At 29.2% G+C, this 24,400-nt stretch overlaps 1 protein-coding gene across 11 annotated transcripts in view; it reads left to right on the top strand.

Annotated features, from left to right (window-relative positions):
* LOC107449700 (uncharacterized) overlaps positions 1-24,400 on the top strand; it is a 567,179-nt gene that overhangs the window by 423,241 nt on the left and 119,538 nt on the right. For 6 of the 11 annotated variants that reach the window (XM_071187673.2, XM_043043921.3, XM_087155430.1 and 3 more), the window contains one exon: positions 7,948-9,724. The exons of the other annotated variants lie outside the window; for them this stretch is intronic. In XM_071187673.2, coding sequence (XP_071043774.1) covers positions 7,948-9,144 — 1,197 coding nt within the window. In that variant the 3' untranslated portion in view covers positions 9,145-9,724. Of the gene's footprint in view, positions 1-7,947; positions 9,725-24,400 lie in introns of those variants that run through there. 11 annotated transcript variants of the gene reach the window in all.

Here is a 24,400-nt window from a genome sequence, read left to right on the forward strand (position 1 = left end):
TTGTTACTTAACGTTATTATTTTTTAATTTGTAATAGATTTACTTTTAAATGATACATTTGAAAAAGCAATTTTTATCCGGAATAAAATATTTTAAACAGATGACTGCAAAATTCATTTAAATTACTTAACTTCGTATGTCATAAATATTTCATTTCTTATTTAAATAAGAATTATTAAGAGCGGCGCAAAAGTAATTAACATATCAATAAACAATGTATTCTAATTATGCTTATGTGTGATTCCCACTACACTAACTTTTAAGTCTAAAGGAATTTGTGTTTTATTCAATGTTTAACTTCAATTTTATTCTTAAATTATGAGTAATTATGTTAATGAATGGAATATACGATTTAGTGGGAAAATTTTACTTTTTCGTGGTGCTTTACTTTTTTAAGAACGGCAGAGGAACAAACTTTGTTAAAATTGAATACTCTTCGCAATAAATGTATTTATGTTCGAAAATTATAGTGAAAAGAACTGAATGAAGACAAAAAACAAATTGAAATAATGAAGGAGTTAAATCAACACTTTTTAATAGAAATCCTTATTTACACGATTATGTTGCGTGTTTCATTAGAATAGCATCAAAAGCAAATATTTGATTAAAAATACAAAAATTATTATTTTCCTTTTAAAATTATTAAAAATCAATAAATATTTCAATTTATGCATTAACTTAGTGCATATGTTTCCTATCATAAATTAAACAAAATTCTTTGAAGTTTTAAGATTGAAAAAAAATTTACTTTGCAGGTATCTTAATACTATTATCAAAATTAAATAAAATCATCCATGACATTACATTTTTTTTATTATTATAAAATTTAAAAATAAATTAAATTTATACATGGAATTTCTAATTACAAAACTTTTTAAATAATTGAAGTTATACATTAAAATGAATGTAATTAAATTTTTCTTTTTTAAGATAAAGAAAAATATTTCATAAAAATTGAAACCCACTCATATTGAATATACTTCCAGTCAAATGTCAATAGTAATTAATAATTAACTTTTCTTTTTTATAAGAAAAGACAAATAGTCCAACTCTTTATATACCAATGCAAACCTAACGCTGTATAACGTTTAAAAGGCTACCAACCATATATCAATACTAATTTATAAATTTATGCGCTTTAATAAAAGCATCAATCACATTACACTTTCTCCATCGTTATAAAATCAAAAAGAGAATTAAAAACTTAATGACGTTGGTAAAGCAAAAAAAAACTGTTTCTAAATTAAGAATAAAAAAAAGAGCTGCGAAAAGATGGAAAAAAAATGACTTGAAGTTGATGTAAGAAAATAGCTTGAAGCACAAAGTGTCACTGGTTCTAGTTACCCTCCTTTGCATAAACGCCAGAATATCATTAGACTCGTTCTCTAATAACATCGCCTGTTCTTTTAAGAAAGAGGCGATTTTTTAAAGTAGCGGTGGTCGCCAGCAAACAAAAGGTTCGGTCATAGCTTAGCTCAAACTAATCATACATAATCACGGGTCCTTGTCAGGACTTTGAATGTTAAGAGTTCACACCATTTATTTAATGATGATGTCTATATCGAAAATGCACTTAACTCAGTGAGCGTTACTTATTCGTTTGCAAAGCAACCTTCTCAACATAACTGCTTCATCAAACATTATTCTTTCTTTTATTGATCACTTTTTGTCTCCTTTTTTTCCAAAGGGATTATCTGAAAATTATCGACTTTTAATTGGCAGTATGAAAAATGCGGTTTAGTCATATCTGTCTTTTTTTTAAAGTGTATCTTAATCCACTACATTTTTATAAAGATTTAAAAGGGTTTTTTTTTAATTAAATTCTCCAAAATTTAAAGTTTTATCAGTAGTTTTGATAAGAAAATGGTTTTTATACCATTTATTTCTATTCTTACGAAAAAAAATCATTCTTATTTAGGAACTGTTTCACTTTTGCGATCACTTTAATTCTGGCAAAATTTTTATAAAAAATTTTTCCCTCATTTCAAGTTTGCCATTAAATTTTTAGGAAGTAATATTTTGGCTATAAAGGATTCAGGTGCATTGTTTAGAGAATATCTGATTTTGTAACAGAACCTGAAGAATTTTCTGTCTGTAATACTATGTGAGACTTAGATTAAATTTCGATGATGTCTGAATAAGATTTGTTAAGCATTTCTCTGTTCTTGAAAATAAAAGTATATAACGATAGAGAATTTTTAAGTATTCAATATTGAATATTGAATGAAATAAAAATGCAGTTCTCGTGGATAAGTTGCACATAAAGGTAATCAAAGCAGCGTATTTAACCTCGAAAGTTGTGATAAGTTCGCATTACTTATTAGTATTCAATATTTTTTCAAAAATTGCCCTAATGAAAATTACTCTTTATGTAACTTTTAATAGTAGGTACTTTAGTGATTCAATTGAATAAATTATAAGCTTATTTAAAATTTATATTTACATTCAATCAATCCAATCTTTCTTGTTCCACTTGGTATCTAAGCTTAATGATCCATACTGCACCGAAACAAAAAGAGTACTTGATACTTGTAAGACGTAATTTCTCTTTTGAGTTTTTTAAAGTCATTTTTCAAGCATCACAAAATAGAAGTCATTTGCAGAAAGCTACTCAAAAAAAAGAAAAGAAAATTTGGAGCTTTCAATAGTTTTATTTGGTGTCAGAATGTGCTGTTAATCTTCGATGACGGGTAAATTTGATGACTTGCTTGTAATGTCGATGCATCATTTCCCGTTGCATAATAGATGCCTTCCCCTATTCTTAACATGCAAGTTCTTCAGCCCAACGGAATACGTAAACGTGGCGACATTTGAAAAGCAACAAAATAAAATATCATTCTTAAACAATAATTTATTTTCTAAACCAATAAACGTCTACTTGAGATGCTTGAAGAGTGATTCTTAAATTACCATTTCTGGAGTGAATGGTTTGGAAAAGGATATTGTGCGCCCTGATTAAGCCTATCGTTCGTCATGTCTCATTACTCTTTTGTCATCGTACTCGGTCTCTAGGTAGAGCGCTATCTTTTCAAGGGTCTGCTCTACCAAACTCGTTGTGGGCGCTAAGATAGCAAGTCCCTTAGCTGTATTGCTCCTAGAGCTTGCATTGTTGAGGGATTAATCCATCAATGGTTAACTTAAGTTGCTCTCTTACGATGTCTAACTTTTTTATCCTCACCTATTCTTATTTTTTTTCTTACTCTTTTCCTCGCTTTCCGTGTGCTAAAGCGAGTACCAGGCTTTTCTCTATTCTTCATCTTCCATCCTCTATTTTTTTTTTTTTTGTTCCAAGAGAACTGCTTGAAAGCTGTTTTGATAAGAACTACTTAATGTTGTTCCATCAACATTATGGTAAGCTTGAATTTCGTCGTCCCTATGGCATAAAACGCGTTTAACGCCTCCCTCTGCATTTCAAATTTAAGGAAAACTCTGCAATCTAGTTTCTACATTTAAAAAAATTTTAAGCCATTGTCTTGTGATTTACGGCAATGACCAACCACTTACTTAAGTGTAATTAAGTTTGTTAATCGTTTTAACTGGAAATGTTTTACAAAGCAGATTATAAAGTTTTAAATTCAGACAATTGTCAATTGCCAAGTTGTACGTATTTTTAAGATTTTTAATAACAAATGAGATGTTATTTTAAAAAAAAAAATAGTAGTATTGTTTTTATAACATTTAACTTCAAATTACTTTTACGTTGTTTAACACTAAAGCTTAGCTGTTTTAAATTTTATGAATGTTACTTCAAATGCTGCCATAGCTACCGATGTGACAAATATAACCTAGATATAGGCTCAAATGAGTTATTGAGAATGAAAATTAAGTTCAAAATTGCAGACAACTTTAGATACCCATAAATGTAGTAAATACAAAACATAGGTGTGTAAAAATAAACTTAAAGGTAAAATTTTGATTGTGTTGTACAATACAACAAAGCTTTTTGATAGTAGCTACAATGCAACAAAACAAAAAATAAAAATTGTTTGAACTTACTTCTTCAATAAGCGTTTTCCTTAATGCAAAAAAAAAAAAAAAAATAAATAAATAAAAAAAAAAATAAAAAACTCACTGTTTTAAAATATTTATTGGGAAGTATATAAGAAAGAAATTTGGAAAAATAATTATTATGAATTCTCTTATAATATTGGAACTGATACTGATATAAACAGCATTAAAACAGCAACAAGATCTAAAGATTTTAATTTTATGTTCACCTGAACTAACATCCTAATTTTGTGTTGTAATATGTATGTAACAAATGTGCCCTATTTGTTAATAAATAAAGTATGTTTGTGAATTTGATGCAGTAAAGCAAATCAAACAAAATAAATAAATCGTATTAGCAATCAATTCGTGATTTCTTAATTTCCTTAAAAAATTTCGATTTTGATTGTATCGTTATAAATTTTGTAGTTTATACTTAATATAAATGTAAGAACATATTTTTAAAATTTATTATTATACAAGAGAAGCAAATTTGCATTGATTCGTTCTGCAGCGTTTTAAAACAACGAACAAAACCAAACGGCAGCTATTTGTTACTTAAATAGCCAAGGATTAAAATTGACTAGTTCAAATAAAAATAACATGACAATTTTACTTTGAAGAAAAGTGTCAGGAAAATATCTGTTATTACAAACCTTAACCTAACTTAAAGTGGTTGTTAATTTCATCATTCATCTTTTCTCTTTCTCTTGACTTGAAAATGTGTAAACACTTTTTAATTTTTCTTTGAAATGAAGTTATAAAGAGCAGACGAAATAATCGCTGGGACTTGAAATATTTTTAAATCCCTCTGGAGGAGAATTTTCTGTCCCTTTAGGGAGGAAGTGGCGTAAAGAATAAACGGTAAATCCCCCTCCCCCGTGTACATATCATATTACGAGGGGCGCGATTTATAACTTGTTTTTTAATGGATAATTTTTTCATAAAATCTATTAGCTAGAGAAGTAAGAAAAAAATTGCCAAAAGAAAACTGTAAGAGAGGGAATAACCAAAAGGAAAAACAATAACATATTATGTATAAAAGGAAATAAAAAAACTATATTTTCTCCTAGTTTTTTGGGGAGAGGGGTGTGAGAAAAGAGAATAACAATTGAAAGCAAATTTTAAAAAAAATATTCGTAATCTTTTGCCTAAATAAATTTCGCTTTGTGTGCTGACATAATTAATCACTGTTCTTGTAATTACGAACATTTAAACTTTTTTTTTCAAAGGCTAATCATATTTTAATAACAAATAGACCCAGCGTAATAAAGAAAGTATGGAGGGTAGTAAGAAAATAAGATTTGTATCCCCATATACAGTTAGGGGAGCTTGAAAAAATGCCCAGGCTAATAATAAAACAAAAGCTTCCGTTCAAAAGCAAAAGCTCGTGTTGGAAATATTAATCTGCCTCTGACTAATTGATATTAGCGCCGACTGAAGTTATTGCCTTCAGGGCGTAGGCAAATTATAATTTACACCAGCGTCTTTACTCTCTCTTCACACTATACCAATAATAGGATGAACTTGCTTAGTATAAAAAAAAAAGTGGGAGGGGATAAAAAAAAATAAAATTCGCAAATAACACTAAAGTAATTAGTTGGGGTCTAGCGAAAGAACAGTGGCGCAGCATTCTCTAAAAAGTTAAACTTGATGCAATAAAGGTGAAAGAAAATAAGTCTGTAATGGGTATCAGTTGAACAAATAACGCGTCCGGAATTTTAAATTTATTTTATTTTAGGTGAAATAATGCAATAATGCTTCTTTTATTTTTATAAACTTTTTTTTTCTGAATAATTCATCTTAAATTTTTTTTTTTTTTTTGCTTTTTTTACATAGATCATAAAAAAAACTAGTATTAATTCTGAACCAAAAATTTTTCTACACCTTCGGTGTTAACTTAAGGGAATTCCTCTGAAAAAAAGCCGGATATAATAAAGCTTAACTTCGACGCCTATTTTATTAATGGATAATTAAAACTGATCAAGCTTCATGTTAAATAAAGTATTAAAAAAATTATCTATACATAAATATAGATTATTTTTTTTTTTTATTAATTTTTCTTATTTTTAATTTTAAACTATTGTTTTTAGATTTAGTACATTTTGAGTTACACGTTTTTGGGCTACAATAATATGGAAGCAATCTCTACAGCTTTTATAATAACAATTTTTTTAATAAAAGTGTATAATGTATAATTAAATTAAATCCTTTGGGACGGAAGCGACATTTTTAAATAGCTTGAGCGAGTAATTTTGATGAATAATATAACTTTCAATGTCGGCAATAAAATGTTTCTATGTATTGCATTGTTATCTACTTTTAATTTCAAAAACTTACATAGGTGGAAAAAATACTGGGGTGCAATTTTCTGTAAAACTTACATAGGAAAAAGAGTGGTTTATTACTATTTTTCCCCTAACCCTTCAATTATTCTTCAACATTAGAAAACAGATGCTTTGCGATTTCAAATTATTCGATTTCCAAATTAATCTATATTGCATTTTCTCATTCAAAAATTTTCAGTAATTTCTACCGGGTGTAAATATTTGGTTAAAAATACATTACTGATATTTTCCCCAATTTTAAGACGAAAATATTTATTTTTCCCATAATTCATCAATACTATTGATTCTAGAGAATTGTTTAAGTAATAAGAAAGCATTGAGTTCGCTAGATGCATGAAATAAAAATGAGTTTGTTATGTATCCTAAATAAAATGAATTAAATTAATTTATCTTATGTGTAAGTATACTTTATCTGTATTAAAGTGTCATTTTTTTTATTATATTCAGATTTGTAAAAATGGATAAATTAAATGACCAGTTTTCTAAAATCTGCTGTATTTGTCTGAGTTACTTTTCTTATTTTTCATTTAAAATTTTACTAGGAATTCTAAAAGATTTGCAGTGGTTTATTTTTATGCACGTATTCTTCGTAAATTCGAATAATTGGTGTTGTTAGGAGAAAATCTGGAGCACGTGGGAATTCTGATGAAAAAGCTTCTCCTTTTCTCGAAATTATTTTCTTTTCTTTTCGAATCTCTCTTTATTTGAAAAAGAGATAAGTACTTGTGGCGGCCTCTATTGGTATTAAGAAACATAATTTTTTAATCCTTAGAATCGGAAAAATATCTTTAGTAATTTCATTTTATCCTTATTCTAATTCTACTGAATAAAATACATATTTACTAAAATATTTTTTAAATTCTGTATGTAACTTTTAAATACGTGTATCACTCATTTGCTATATCAATTTAAATTGTAACTAAATTAAAATTTGATTATAATATAAATTTTATCATAAACATGATTCGATCTATATATATTATATTATAAATAGATCGGAACACGTTATTATGTGTATAATACTGTGTGTATATATTTTTTTAATATATGACTATAAAAAACAGATTTTGCTACCATATATTATGAATAAACCGATTTATATGTTTTTAACATGATATTTTGCGTATGATGTGTTTTGCTGTCTATTTTAGTGTCCCTGTGTCTTTTAATTCTGTTTCTCCCTTTCCTTTCTTCTTTCTTCCTGCCGTGCACCGGATTGAAGGAATTTCGTGGCCCAGTGCTTCAGGAGTGTGTACCCCTCCAGGCATTACTGTGGCCACGCGAGGCCAATCCGGTTCACGCTCATTGCCACAGCCACACCATGCCCTGTGAGGCCACCTCCAAAGTGTTTAGCTGCTGCCTGCCTTGGCCAACAAAATTCGTGACTTAAAATTGAGCCCATAATATTAAAAATTAAAATATATTTTGCTTAAATTATTAATCTTGGCGGCCTGTCATGCCGTTTCAAATTTATTCAAATTTTTAAAGAAAAAAAAATATTTCGATTTTGCCTTTACATGGTGTGGTAGGCCAGTTTTCCAAAATAAATGATAATTTCTTCAGAAAAGAAAAAAATCACGAAACGTGACTGATCCCTCTCTACTCTTTCCAGATCTTTGGGTCCAAGGCAGATTTGCAGCTACACACTCAAATCCACATGCGTGAGGCCAAACCGTACAAGTGCTCTCAATGCTCCAAGGCGTTCGCCAACTCCTCATACCTGTCTCAGCATACGCGTATCCACCTGGGTATCAAGCCATATCGATGCGAGATCTGCCAGAGGAAGTTCACTCAGCTGTCCCATCTTCAACAACATATCCGGACACATACGGGGGATAAGCCTTACAAGTGTCGGGCTCCTGGCTGCAACAAGGCCTTCTCGCAACTGTCCAATTTACAATCTCACTCTCGTTGTCACCAGACAGATAAACCTTACAAGTGCAACAGCTGCTACAAATGTTTCGCTGATGAAGCGGGTCTATTGGAGCACATCCCAAAGCACAAAGAGTCTAAACATCTCAAAACACATATTTGTCAATTTTGTGGGAAGTCATATACGCAGGAAACTTATCTTGCCAAGCACATGCAGAAGCATGCTGACCGTCTTGAAAAACGTCCGTTGCCACCTTTAACCAACAATAACAACCTCAATATACCTTCCAATCAATCACTTCGTGGGCCAGCGCCCACGGACAATTATTGGACAAAAACTGCCTCCTCGGTATCTTCCGAAACTCATCATGGAATGGGAGATCCTTCTTCAATGGGATCACCCATGTCTCCACCTTCTCATCATCTGCATCCGCATGTCTCAGAAACATGTCTTCAGAATAGCATGAATGACCATCATGCGAGACTCCATATGGATCCTCGCCATCAACAACAGCAACAACAACAACAGCAGCAGATGGTGGCAAATAGTGCCAATCATACAAACGGCAGGGACCACGATTTAGGCTCGCATTTAGGTCAAAACCAATATGATACTTCATCTATGACTCAAGGTCATCATCCACCCACAAGTAAGAACACTTCAGCATTCACTCCCATTCAGTCGGGAATGTTGCCTATTTCTTCAGGACCTCAGCTGTCCATGCCGTCAGCAACACGTACCTCATATTTCCCTTATGAACCCATTAATTTTCCAAAGAGCACAAACCCAATGGGATCAATGGAAGTTAAACAGAGCCATAGTTCTTTCCCCAATCAACTTATTTCTCTTCATCAAATTCGGAACTATGCATCAATGCCAACAATGAGTGGAGGAGAGCATCCAATAACGATGAAAGATAAAAGTCAACAACAATGAAAAACATCAATAGTTCGAGAGGACTGAAATCTTCTTTCACGGGAAGAGCGTTCAAAGTTTGTCTTTTCTTATTCGTAAAATGTTGAATCTGTGAATTTGTTGTATACCATCCAAATACTAATTTACACCAATATCAGTGAACCTTTGAAAGCTCAATTCCTCATTTAAGTCTCGGACTGATGGACTCTTACCTCAGATTTCTTAATTCCCGGTGAATTTTTAGCGTTGTGTTTTACGACAATTTTACATTTTTATGCGATGTTTGCTGAAAGACGTCTCTATGTATATCACTCACATCAACGAGTCACAAGCTCTTGGAGATATATATATATATTACAAACATAATTCAGGTTTAATGAGTTTGAACGTGATGTTAACTTTGCATGCCAAGAAGCTTGAATATGAGGCAAAAGTTAGCCTTTCCACACTTCTTTTTACATAATTAACTTGATCAGATATAAAATGCTGACATTTTAAAATTTAAGTATTGGCAACTGTTTCTTTCCCTCACTCTCTCCATCTCGTGATGAGAAATCATTTGAAAAATTCAAAATATATATCATTGCCATCAAAACAAAAATATTTGTGATTTCGCACCTGTGATTCGGAGGGAAAGTCCATCAGACTCATAATGGTGCCTTGAATCTTAGAGAGTGCGTTCCAGTTTAGCCAATACTTAAACAGTTTATTCATTTCAGTCATTTTTAAATTTGTATCCGTTTATACTGTTAGCAAGTTTCTTATTAAGAGTATTGTCTTTAAGTTTCACTAAATTTGTTATCCAAACTCTCTTAAAAGAATAAGTGGGAATGCTAATTTTAATGTCTCTTGCAATAGTGAGATCTGTGTAGGACATTCTCTTTGTATCCTGTCTTATACCTCATCATATAGACATAGTATTATCATTCAAAACTTAACATTTTACTGTAAGTGCATCAATTCCAACATGCAAAAATATTTTTCATGGCTCAAATGTTTTAAGTAAAGTGTGGTATACAGTTTTCATCATGATTCAGTGCTAAATAAATTATTAATAACAAGAGAAATGCAACAGTTTGCACACGAGACAGTCTTTAACGAAAGAAATCATCAAAGTAATATCATAAAATATATGAAAAAATAAGGTTGTTTATTTCAATGTTTCAGAATAAATCGCTGGAAAACAATAATTTTCTTACTCTGACTGTTTTAAATACATTCATCAGTGATTTCTTTCGTTCAGGCTGCTTAACATCAGCTTCTTACGATTTTTTCTCAGTGGTGCTTATTCCATCAAATGTCATCAGGGATTTTTTTCAAAATATAAGCAAATTGTGAGAATGATAAAGAAAATCAAACTCAGTTCACGTGTTAAATCACGTCTGTATTCTTCGATGTCCAAATAACTATAATTTCTGGTAATCCAATCTACTATTTGCTCACACAAAAAAAATACAATTTTAAAGACTTCAGATGTTGTAGACTCGTTGATTTTCATTGCAACTAGTAGGTAATAGAGCTAGTTTGGGAAATTTTCTGAATACCTCAAATTTGTATGTTTTTCATCAGAAACAAAATGTTGCTTCATTTTGTTTCGTTCATCATCTGTATATTATTCTAGTGTATTATCTAAATCAATTAATCGTAATCGTTTATCTTTGATGTTAATTTTGTGAGTGTGGTGAAATATTGTTACTTGTTTATTACAGAACTGTTACTCTTAATCGTGTTTCTATTGAGATTTTTCATATTTCTACACGAGAGAATGTTTCTTTTCACTTGTTTTTTTTAAGGCATTTTTTTATCTGTGTCTGACTGAGCATTAAATATGTGGCATTGGATTCTTCTATTTATCTAAATTATGGCCAGTATTAAGGAAGATAAAATCTGGTTCTCGTAGCATAAATATAATTTTGATGGGCTAAACTTTACTTTAAAATGTCACAAATAAAGACGAACAAAGTTTTAACTTCCAGAAAAAAAAGATATATATGTATATATATAAATATCTATACATATATAAATAATATAAATATATAGCATTCTCTGATTGTGTACAAGCTAATATAAAAATATGGCACATTGAAGAATTAAGCCCCCAATGCCTGTGTGTATATGTATTTTGTGTGTGTATGTAATTATCAGAGCTGTAATAATAATTGTAATGTGTTTCGTGTTTCCAGGTAAAACCATTTTAGACAACATATGATTTTTTTTTACCATGTCAATTCACAACAGTTCAAATACCCAGTGTTTACAGTTTTAAATGAGTTATATTTTTGAAAGAAAATTGTTGACCATAGACAAGATTGATACTGTGATTTACGATATTTGAAATACAATTAAAATGGCTCGTGTCATTTTAAATATCATATTGTGCCCCCGAATATATTTGAACTGTTCTCTTTTAATTGAAACAACTTGTGAATTGATACATTCACTTTTAATGGATCTGTTCATCATATATTTGATATCATCAGAAATGTTTGTGTTTGAAATCTGTGTGACTTTTTTTTTCGTAGATATAAAAACACTTTCTGATACCAGAAACACTTTTATTAAAGTGTCGTATGCCCAAGGTGATATTTTAAATATAAACCCCTTAATACATTCCTGTAAAAATAGATTTTTTTGGAATATTTTCCTGTCCCTTATTGCAGTGGGAATTATTAAGTTTTGATTTTAGCCTTTAAAAGTCTGACGTGTTGTCTTTTTCACCCCCTTATTTCCATTTTTATTTTAAAAGAAGTAAATTCTCAGGAATATTATTTCAGTATAGAGGTTTTGTTTAATATCATTATAAATAAGTAGTAAATATTATCTCAAACATACTACAGTGCCTTGCTTTTAAAAGTTATCACTTTAAAGCCTATTTTCTCAATGCTTTTTATTTCTTTATAGCTATTAGTGAATTTCAAATAATTTCTTTTGAAGTCGTTTTGTTTAATTGTTTATAAAAGGCGTAGTCTTTTAATTGATCTCATAAACAAAGGGAGTTATATGAAACATCTCTTTTCATAAACCTTTTGAATAATACTTGACTCATTTAGGTTTTATTGTGTCATATCAATGGATTTAGTGACTTTATTATTATTTTTTTATTTATTAAAGAAGTTAGCTTTATGAGGCTTTTAGATTTAAGTTAATTGTTTATTAAATGCTTGTTAACGAGAAAACTCAGTAATTCTTGCAAAGAGGAATAAAGCTTTATTGCTATTCATTTATGAGAAATTATGTTCATAAATTGTACGTGTATTATTTCTGAAATTCAAAATCTATTATTCTAAATTGTACTGATCTGTTTTAGTTGAAACAAAAATTTCTTACTTTTCATATATTTTAATGCAATTAAAATCTCTCCCGTTATAGTTTTAATATAAATTAAATAATATTTAATATAAATAATAAAAAAAAATAAATATGTTCTGTTAAATGAATATGAATGTGATAGCTTGTTTAATTATTCTTCAATTGTTAGATTTTATTTCAATAAACTATCAGCTAAAAGGAATTTCTAAATTGGGATATTGGAAGTCATTCTTTTATATTAGATGCTAACGAGCAGATATCTATTCAGCTAAGATGTTAAGTCTTGTTAAACAAGTTTGACCTCTAAGCTAGGACTGTACTTAAGATTCAAGTACTCCATGCATATATACCCTCAAAAACCCCAATCCCTGTACTTGTATCTACAGTGTCAAACACTGTCTAAACAGAAGATGGATTAGGTATGGGCATTTAATGCCAATTTCCCCCTTCCTTGTATGATTGAATGACCATTGAATGACGTGAGTGATTTGTACATAGAATTTTCGTTGAAGCGGGCTTTCATCTGGATTGGATGTATTAGAAGGAATGCAAAATTGTTTGTTTCCTTTTTATAATAATTCCTTAAAAATTTTAGTTATGCCAATTAGCTTCTAACAAAATATTCAAGCTGCCATGTACCTCTCAAGGGAAACTCATAATCTGTTTACTCTTAATAAATTGCTTTTGAATAAAAAAAAATTACTATGTTATTTAAGGTATAAAATATTCAATTAGCTTAACAAATCTTTAATACCTATTTCGTAGCATGAAATATTGCGAATTGAATAAAAGAGCTTGTTTTTTTTTCTTCGAATGGCGCTATTTAACTCTTTTAATCTGCAATTCCCCTTCCGATTATCGAATAAAAAGTTAAAGGTTCATTAAAAAGTTTTAATCCTCGATTTCTTTGTTCGCGCTTTTAAACCTAAGAGCTTTTGAGAATTTTGCATCGGTATTAAGTACTCTTAATGCAAAGCTTCTCTAGTTCATTCGACTTGTTCTGAGAGCATTAAAAGTGAAGTTAAAATTGCTTTTTGAGAGTAAGTTATTTGCAGTTTATTCATTTTGGCCAATTAGTTGTAGCTTATCGTACCATAGTTAGATAAAAGTACCATTAGAATAATTAGTACCTTCAAAGTTGAAGAAGGCTGGATTTCAGATATTTTACAAAATAATAAGATTTTGAGGAAAAAATTTCCGCCTAAGAAGGAAAACTTTAAAAACATTTTAAGGAATATTTAATTCGATCATTTTTGTTACTGTTTAAACTTTGCATATCATCTATCAAAACGTTTTACCATGCGTAATAACAGGTTATTGAGGGAAGGCGACTTGCAACTACAAACTTCAAAATTACTGGGTACTGCCACCTTGTGACCAGATAAATTTTGAGAATAACCCATGCATTTTGCAACTATTTGGCCGCTTTAAAAGCATTCCAGAAGCTTTCTTACATCCCCAAATGCGACTATTAATTTCTTCTACATCACGATCCATCTCTCATAATTTTTTTTTTTTCTCAAATTCATTCCGTTGCGTTCAATCCAGCTCTTTTAATGCCTTTCGATAAAAATGAGTGTTACTTGACACCGTTTTAAGCTATATCGCTATTTTATTTTATCTATGCAAATTTTGGGGAGAGGTAATATAGTCAGCAGCACAATTTTTTACTTGGAAGAAAAAAAACTTTTTGTTTCCCCACCTCTTCTGTTAGATATGTAATTGATGCGAAGATGGGTTTGGTGTGAACATAACCCCTGTTTATAAAACAAGCGTTCAAAGATTGTCTTAGAAGAAGTTTAGTACAGTGGTGGGTGTGCGAAACGATTAATGCTTAAGGAAAATGTATTTGCTAAACGTGTTAGCAACCATCACGTTCATAATTACTATGCGTGACGAATAGTAAACTTAGCTAGCTATTATGATATAGGATATTAAACGATCTTAAGAAACGTGAGGTTTAAGGTAGAGTGAAACATTAACATTACGTTTCTAAAATATATCTCCCAAGAGATAATAAAGAGTATCCCTTAAAATTAAACTAGGATAGAAGGGGCCACCCCCAAAGTGAGTCCTCATAAATTTTAATTAAAAAATAAAATGATTTTTGAAAATGAATTGTAGGCAATGAAAAAAGATGGCGTCGTTAAAGTGATTTTAATCATCCTTTCCGTCTAGAAATGATTTTTCGTTAAGTAATATGAAAAGAAAAGGTGTTATTAGAAAGCCTTCTTCATTTTCTTTACTTTGATACTTGATCACAACTGGTTAGATGATAAGTGGTGTTCTCATTTTAAAAGGCGCTGTTTCAAAAAGTAAACAAGTTTACCCTGGGAAAAATCCATTGTAATGCAAATTCCACGTTTTCAGACTTTGAGAGTCATTATCTGAAACAAAAGTAGATTTTCTCTTCTCTTGTTACTGTGGCTTGCTTCTAATTTCGTGTTAGTTAGGGACCGAACCAGAGAAGATGTTCTTCATAAAAGGACTTTTCTATTTGGAGCAAATCGAGATGTACTAAGGGATGCGCACAGTCTTTTGTCTTCGTCTTTTCGAATGCAAATCTTTTGATTAATCTTGTCTGTGCAACAGATCACTTCGCTCAGACAACAATTAAATAATTAACTGCTTGTAAGACAGAGGGACATTGTTTCCGCCTTTAGGGAAATAATTTCTTTAGAATGAGTTTTTATAGTTTTCCCTCCAGAGATTCTGCTAAAAATCTGGCTTTTTCCACATTTATTTTGTAGTTAGATTTTCTCATTACTTTTCTTCTTTGTCTCAACTAAAACGAACGTTAAACTAACAAATAGTTTTGAACTTTTCAATTATCTAACGTCAACTTAGGGTTTCAGTTTAATTTTAAGGCAAAATAATTGTTTTACGCTGTTTAGGATTTATTTGAAAATTTTTACTTTCATGGAGTTAGATTGGGATTTATTTTTTTTTCATTCAGTGTTTTGAAATTTAAATTTAGTATATTTTACTTCTTAGTTCAACGATATTTTAATGAAATAATAAATGCATAAAACTGGTTGAAAAGTACAAACGTCACCGATATCAGGTTTTGAAATTTAATCTTAATCAAATATGCATGGCATTTATACACTTACGAAGTAACTCCACTACCCAGTTCTCAATAACAACTATAGTAACATTAAGATTCATTTTGAAGTTCTGTTTCCCTGTTAACTTAGAGAGGTACATGACAGTGAACTCTTTGTTAAAGCGGTACTATGTCAAAGCTTTTATTGACAATAAATAGCCACTTTATATGTGAGAAGCCAAAAGGGAACCTTCAATCTTGCTAACTTGTTAGCGAAACTGAAGAGATCAGTCAGAAATGGTTTTTCATTTTTGGAGCCATAAAAACCTGCTTATGTATGTTTAAACGTTTAAATACAATATTCGAAACAAGCATATTTTAGTAAATCCTCTTTAAAAAAACACCAGACGTAATATATGTAAAAAAATAAATAAATAAATATTAAAAATTATAAGATTAATCACCAGATTTTACCTCAAAACTTTTGAATCTAGAAAAAATCATCTTCTCCCAAATTTTATCCATGGCTTTTAATTATATTTTTTAAATATTTTAAACAAAATTTATGTAATTATCACAAGTTTAATAAAATAAAATAACAGAATTTAAATAATATTAACCAGAAATAAATTTTTTAAGCACCTTATTTTGTTATGTTTGACCATTTAATAACCATTGTAGAAATTGACAAAATTTCGATTTACTGTTACTTTTATTTTAAATTGCAGTTATTCAGATATTTCCTACAATATTAAAATTTTTAAAGACGATAACAAAATAAATAGTTTGCTAATATTTTATCCTCGAACAATGGAGAAATTCTAAGATTCAATATGAAAAAGAAGTATTATGAATTTTAAAAGAAATATTTCATTGTAGAACTGTAAAACATAATATATATGAAGAAAAAAAAAGAAATAACCTGCATAAAACAGTTAAGACATTTAAAAATATCAAAATAAATGTTGTTAGAAAAAAGTATAATTTAATGTTTTCCTCTATTTATTTCTCCCTGTAGTCTTAAAGAATAATATTGTTAGACGTTTTCACACATATTTAATAATTAACTCGTGTTTTGTTTCCTCTTCGTTGGTAACCTTAATTATTATTGCAGTATATGTTTGGTCTTTGTTGCACTTTTTAGACTTAATTAATGTTCTAAGGCAAATATGTTTGTGATATTCTAAAGCTTTGCCATACTTCAAGTGTAAAATGAGTTTAATATATTTGTTAATATATACATATATATATTAATTTAATCAACATGTATGACAAATCTTTGTTGATATATTTAAATATATTGAATTAAACCAAATAGAATTCCCCAAATCTGATTTTGTATTTTACATTAATATTCTCTATTTTACTTATTGCATCTTTTCAATAATCAAGTTGTTAAATTTATAAGTTTGAAATAACAATTTTTTTTTTGTTTTAACTGTATTTATGTACATGTACATATTTTTATCCCCAGCTTTAAACCAAACTACCTATTTTTTATTTGCTCAATGATATTTCTGTTTTTGTCTCCTGCATTTTTGTACATGTGAATATTCTACAACTAGTTTTTCTTTCGATGTGATTATTAATACACATATTATTTGTACGCTGTCATATAATATATTCGTACATATGTGCGCATATATTAAATTGACATTTTTACGCAACTGCATGTTTGTCTGCGTAAATAATGTAATATTTACTGTGTTTTATTAATTCTAGAATTTTTACACTAAATTATTCGACCGTAAATGTCCAAATAGAAAACAAAAACAATATTTTAAAAGCAATTCCTTTAAGTTCGTGTGCTATTTTCGGTAAGTAATTTATGAATTAAACTCGTACAAACAACATGGCAGGAATTTGTGACATGTAAAAAGTCCAGTTTGTTAAAACATGTTAATCATCAGCTTTAAGTAGTTTTTGTCATAGATATTTGCACTAGCAATAATGTTGATATTTTATATTAGTGTTTGTGAGTTTCATTATTGGAAGTTTTTGAAAGGAAAGCAATTAATAGGCAGAACAGGAAGAAACATGTTTTGGGGACACTGTGATAATCAGCTTGTTAGTTTAGCTTATCATTTCGTCGTCTATATGAAATGTTTCGATTCATACACGTGTGAACGGCGAACCAAATCATGTGAAATGTGTTTTATAAATGTATAATATTTTTTTTTTTGGTGATGTGTACATGTTAGTACGTTGTTGCTGCATTTGCGCTGTTTTGCGTCATATTTCAAACATTTTATCTCCATAAATACTCAGCTTATATTCCCTTATTACCCATTAACGACTTAATGTTTTTAAAAACATAATAACAGTAGAGGTATTTCGCAAAACTTCCACGGAGTCTTTTAGATTATTTTTTTCTGAAAATCATAAAAAATACAACTCAGGCAGATCAACCTCAATTGTATATGCAATAAATAAAGAAAAGTTTTTACAACATCAGAACCTCAATTATCCTGTTGTAAGCAATCAATTTATTTCCTGCATCTGGCGACAAATAGTTGTCGAATCAACCTCAGTTTTATTTGCCATAAATAAAATATTCAGAGATGTATTTTAAGATGTATCATAACCTCAAGCATCCGGGTGTTAACAGTCATTTAAATTCCATACATTTGGTGAAAAGGGCAGATAAGGCAACCTCAAATTTATATACAATAAATAAAATATTCAAGCAAAGTTCTTACAACAATAGAACCTCAAGCATCCTGTTGTTAGCAATCATTTTATTTCCTACATCTGGTGACAAAATGTAGGAATCACGGTAAATTTCTCTCTTGTCAGGGAAGATTGTGATACATAATTAGTTTCATTAATAATCCATGTGATAGACTTAAAAATGATGGATACACCCTGCAATATAGTTCATTTTTATAAGATTTTAGTAGTTTATTACTTATCCAAATTTATGTTGGCTGTGCTTCAGTCTATTGATTTGTTATTACAGTCAATACGAAGTCAAATTATATTTAAATGTTACTGTTAGAATAAATTATAATGTTAGAAACATTTTGTTAGAAACCTTGTGATTCATAATTTAAAATGATTCCATATTGATTACTTCTAAAACTTTCTCAATCGTGGCCAGTGCAATCTGTTAGTCAATCAGTTGAAGTATATTATTCGTTAAAATTAGCAACTTTTAACTAAGTAATTTTCTGATTTTTCTTTGAAAATTTTAATATGCAGTGATTGTTCTTGTAAACATTTTACCGACGGAGAGAAATTTTTAAACTTGTACATAGCTAAAGAGTTTTAACCTGACTTCATGTATAGTTGAAATTGTCCGTGAAAAGTTGGAATGATGTGAAAGTGTATGGACAGAAAATATTTTAAAGTTGACAACCTGTTTATTTGCTTTTTCCATAATTTTTAAGGGTCGAGAGAAATTATAACTTCTTACCTCATTTCTGCCTTCTTGAAGTTAGAGAGAAAAATGCATTGTATGCAAAAAGAAGTAGGAACATTCTTCATTTGTATAGTTCTATTTTTAATTTAAGTTTGTATGACAAAACGAATGATGTTCAGGGAATACTTCATTGCTCAATTTATTCAAATATAATTTTTTTAGCTGCAAAGAATTTTTAGAAAATTTGTTTATTTTTTAAGATAAAACTATTTTGACTAGGTGGCTTTAAGATCTTTGATGTCAAAGTAGTTTTCACGATTATGCATTCCATATGGTACATTTAATCGTGGCAACGCTAATGTCCACCTCCTTGATCACCTCAATTAGTACTTACGAGAATTACCTCATTTGAGCGGTGCCATCGTGAAAATGTCAGTACCTCTTTGAATCTTGAACGTATGTAACAACTGTGATTGTCGAATTGCGTAGGACCCTTTCTGCTGAGTATTTATGGAGGATCATCCGCAACAATTTTTTTTTCTTTTCAATTGCGCGATCCAAACTGTGTTTAAAAGTATTTATCCAAAGCGCTGCGCTGGATCAATTAATTTGATCCATAGAAACAAACAAAATAATGAGCTATAGAGTGAATTTAAAAAAAAAAAATCCATTTTGCTCAGCGATGATCGTGATCTTATTGTTCTTAAATATTTAAAATTGATGAATGTATCACAGAAAGAAAAAAAATATATCTAAATGAATTTTGACACGAGTAGTTAAGCGATTTAATTTTATAAACTTGTACATAGATCATACCCATTGTAGTTTTGAACGTAGTACCCTTCTTTTGCCATGTGTAACCGCAGAACCTCGAAGCTTGAATTTTATGACATGAGAAGTTGTGATGTAAAGGTCTAAAAGCATTGAAGGTCTACTGCCAAAAAACCATTAATACGTAGAGTCCACATCTTATCAATTAAGCACTTGTATGTATATGTAAATACTATTATTATCAAACAAGTTGCAACTCACCAATATCTTTTCACTTATAACCGGGACCTCAGGCTGGGTTGCGTTCTAAATAAATAGTCCAGGAACATTAATTTACTTGATGTCTCTTTCCTATTGTTATATCACGTATTTTCATAGCATCAATTGATAAAGTTGCTGACATTTAATGCCAAACAAACCCCCAAACTCACGAGCTTCAATTAAAGATAAAGATTTGTAGATATCTTTCAATCTCTAATAGTCTGTAAAAAAAATCAACGGGAAAGAGACGTTAAGAGTTAATTGATATTTAAGTATTGATTTGATGGCTACAAATTGATGATATCAATATCATCTCTTTTCATATAACTTTAAAGTTAACAGGGCTTAGTGATGAGATATTGGAACAGCGATCAAATCAATATTTGCTTTTAATTTGATGCGTATCAACGAAATCATCTACCATGGTGATATTCAGGGAAATGTTATTCTTAAAAATTGTACCTGGCATTCACTTTAAAGTAAAATAAAGAAATTTAATTAACCTCAGTTTATCATTGCCTCTTATACAGCGCACATAACAAAATAAAACCTCATATGCCATTTTTTTAAAAGAAATAAAGCGTTTTATGAATCACATAGCGAGTTGCATAGAGTTTCCATACATCTTGCGCGATCTTTATCATTTCCAATTATCGATATATGGTGTTATTTGGTGTCTTCAATGTAATGCGAAATACTTTAAGTATTTTCAATAATATTAATTTTAAGGCATCGCTAATATATTGACCCTTTATCTCATTCTTTGTTTTAAAACATTATTTCTTGTATATTTTGTCTTAAATTTATGTTACTGACATTCTACAGATTATCACTTTATTGTCCATATCTTTACAATATGTATGTAGACGACTTGAAATAATTTGCATAATCAACTGTATTAATTCATTACCTTTTTATGAATTCTTGTACGAAAGGATAAATTTCAGTTTTCTCTCATTTCTGTATATCCATATACTTCTTTGTGAATAACCTTTGTTTATAATAAATAATTGGTTTGTTGCAACTCATTTTATTTAATTGAACATTTGTGATCTCATTCAACTGCTTTTCCAGAAACAAAAATTTTAATAATTTAATTATTCTTGTATAAACAAAGACACAAAAAGAATAAATAAATAAACTCGTTGTTGATCGCGCACCATGTGTTTGTAGTTCATGGTTTAGGTTCAACTTGTAGTCACTCAAGTGCCCCTTCCTTGTACAACATTGTCTTGTGCTATTTCAATAAAAATCACTTTAAGTCTTTATTTCAAGTGTCTTACGTGTATATGTTTCCGTAACATATTTAACCCACTTATGTGCGTAGTTAATTTTTTATAACGTGCCTAACATTTAAATATGCGAATATAGTACACAGAATAAATAAAAAAATAATTGCTATTCAACTGCATTTTAAAAACATTTGCTGTCACTCTAGTTGTGAGAGATTACAAACGATGGATTTGCTTATATATGTTTGGCACAAAATTTTGAACTAAGGTATTTTCTTAACTTTTTTAGCACGTATCAAACTTACATTTTCATATTCAAATCATATTTTCTCCATTTTGAAAATTATTCTAATTTTAAGTAACTAAAGAAACGAATTGATACAATTTAAAAAAACAAATATTAAAAAAACAAATATTAAAAACGATCACAGTTTTTAAATCAATTATTTTTCTTTCGCTATGAGAAAACTTTTTCAAACACTAAATTTTTCTTCAAGTTTATTTTTTTTATCCAAATCCTATTACATTTAAACATGTGTAGATATAAAATAGATTTATGTAACATCAATCTTTAATAATATTTGTGAAAATAAACTGTAGTAGTTTCAGTGCTTATTCAACAAAAAACCTTTAAAAGAAAGGAAAATTTTTAAAGCAAACCGCCAATTCAAAAAACTATAACTCATTGTATTTTACAAATTTTATTTTTAAACGAATCTTATTTTATGATCTGTTGGCATTTAAAATCACAAAATTTGTTTTTCGTAAAAAGATGAGGCAATAATTAAAATCTATATTTACTTATAAAATTCTAATTATTTATTTGTTATTAATAAATATTAGAATAATATCCTGTTGACAAGTGATGACTATTATTCGAATTCTTTCCTTAATATTCCATTCATTTAAAATTACAAAAGAAAAAAATATTTTTATTTTCCCATACAAGCTTATCATGTCTACCAAATTGTATCTTTCTGTAAATGAAGAAATCAAGATTTTTCTGCTGCCTTTGCAAAGGATGGCTGTCCCCTCTTGTTTATATTCATCGATCGCTAATCTGCAAGAGTGACCAATGGCGACCCATCCTCAAATAGCTAATCATATGCACCCGCACGGTTGCATGTACGTTAGATTTAGAGTGATTCTGTCACTGGAGAAAACAAAATTCTTGAAGCTCTTCTTTATTGTCTTTAATTTCCGTGAATCAAGTTTGTTCAAAATCCTTTATAGTACAATCAAATAAAATTCAATTCATAAAGGTAACTTATGTAAAATAAAAACATTTTGCAGCTTTTTATTGATATTAAAAGCATATTAAGATGTTAATATAAATTTGTGTGATCATTTTTCATTTAAATAAGAAATACAATGATTTTCAGAAGTAAAGATGCATGTTTTTAAGCATACTGTCTCATAATTTTAACAAAAATAATGTTACAATCATGCATTGATAATATAAAATAGTGTTCATTTGTAAATATTTATCCAAATCAGGTACTTGTAATTGTTTAAGCGTTTGATTCGGCTTCTTTTGGTTGCAGTACCTGTTTTATTTGTCTTTTAAAAGAAATTTTTTTTTCTTGCACGTGAGAATTTGAAAATTAGACGGATATGGCTATTATTAAGTCTATTATGATAATTTTGTTTCTCATTTACGTCATAAATTAAGTAATTACCCAAAGTTTGAAACACATTTAATTATTTTGTTAGTTACTATAAATACCAATAATTAGTTATATACCGTGTCAACAAATTAAACTAAATATAAAGCTTTCTGAATATTTAAGACTTAATTATAGTAGTACTTTATAAATGTGTAGTAGTTTTGAAAGAATGTTATAAAATATAGTGATTTGCCTAATTAAAAATCCACACATATGAGATAAAAATTTCTTTATCATTTAAAAGTCTTCTCAGGTGTGATTATTTTGTCTCTCAATAAAATCGTGATTTAATTAGAGATTAATAGAGTATTACAATTGCAGTTTGTGAGAATTTTGTTTTTAAAAAATCTTTTGTTTAGTCAAATTGTTGAAAAATATGCTAACAAATAGTTATCGGTATTCATATTATTATTTGTGCAAGCTTGTGAGTACCTAGCTTTTTTTTATATCCGTCGTTGAACAGAAGACTCAATTTTTGGGTTTTCGACTACTAATGTTCAAATCCGTAGCCTTGTAATTTTGAACCTTTCCAGAAGACAAGGAAACGCCTGGATCAGTACCTCCAGAGGTATTGATTTGTTATGGGAGCATGGAAGACTTTGCGATTCGACAGATTTTACGTGCATCAGTCACCATTTACTACAAGGGGAGTCTTTGGACTGCGGGGATCGAACCCACAAACTCTTGGACATTGGCCCAGCGCCCTACAGACCAGGCTATCCCGGCCTTAGTATCTAGCTTTTAAAATAATCTTTGGTATCAACTAGTAAAAAATATTAGTTACTAATACTATTTTTTAGTAATTGAAAAAGATACAATTGTTATTTGCCCTAAATACAAATTATTGTTATGCATGTGTCAAATACAACTTATTGTTTCTGCCATTTGAAAGGCTTTGACTGCCATATTAGTTTTCCATTTAAATAGATTTAAGTATTTTAAAAATTCTCACGAATATGACATTTTAATTGCTACTATTGACTGCTTATTGACAATATATAAATAATATATGTTTTAGTATTTGGCTATAGTAATACATTGAATCAGTACATATTTATTGCTATAGTTTAGTATTAGTTGAATTAATATATCACATGAACCTCTCAAATTAATCAGTGTCTTATTTGCCGATTAATATTTTTCTTTAAAAAAATAAAACAATAACAGTATAATAAAACAGTGTCTTGTTATCCATGCAATATTAAAAATTACATAATATAGTATAGTAAAGCATTCCTGTCAGTATTATTTCTATAAGTGGTAGCACCTATTTCCATATCATTTAGGAATTTATTTATTGAAAGAATTCTTGACTAAAGATTGGAATGGATAACATAGTAGTCTTTTAAAAATTCTTACGAATATGACATTTTAATTGCTACTATTGACTGCTTATTGACAATACATAAATAATATAAGCTTTAGTATTTGGCTATAGTAATACATTGAATCAGTACATATTTATTGCTACAGTTAAGTGTTAGTTAAATTAATATGATAACACATGAACCTCTCAAATTAATCAATGTCTTAATTGCCGATTAATATTTTTCTTAAAAAAAATAAAACAATAACAGTATAATAAAACAGTGTCTTGCAATATTAAAAATTGCATAATATAGTATAGTAT

Source organism: Parasteatoda tepidariorum, chromosome 11 (genome assembly GCF_982258835.1).
Source record: "Parasteatoda tepidariorum strain Cologne lab strain chromosome 11, Ptep-v5.0, whole genome shotgun sequence".
Taxonomy (NCBI): Eukaryota; Metazoa; Arthropoda; class Arachnida; order Araneae; family Theridiidae; genus Parasteatoda; species Parasteatoda tepidariorum.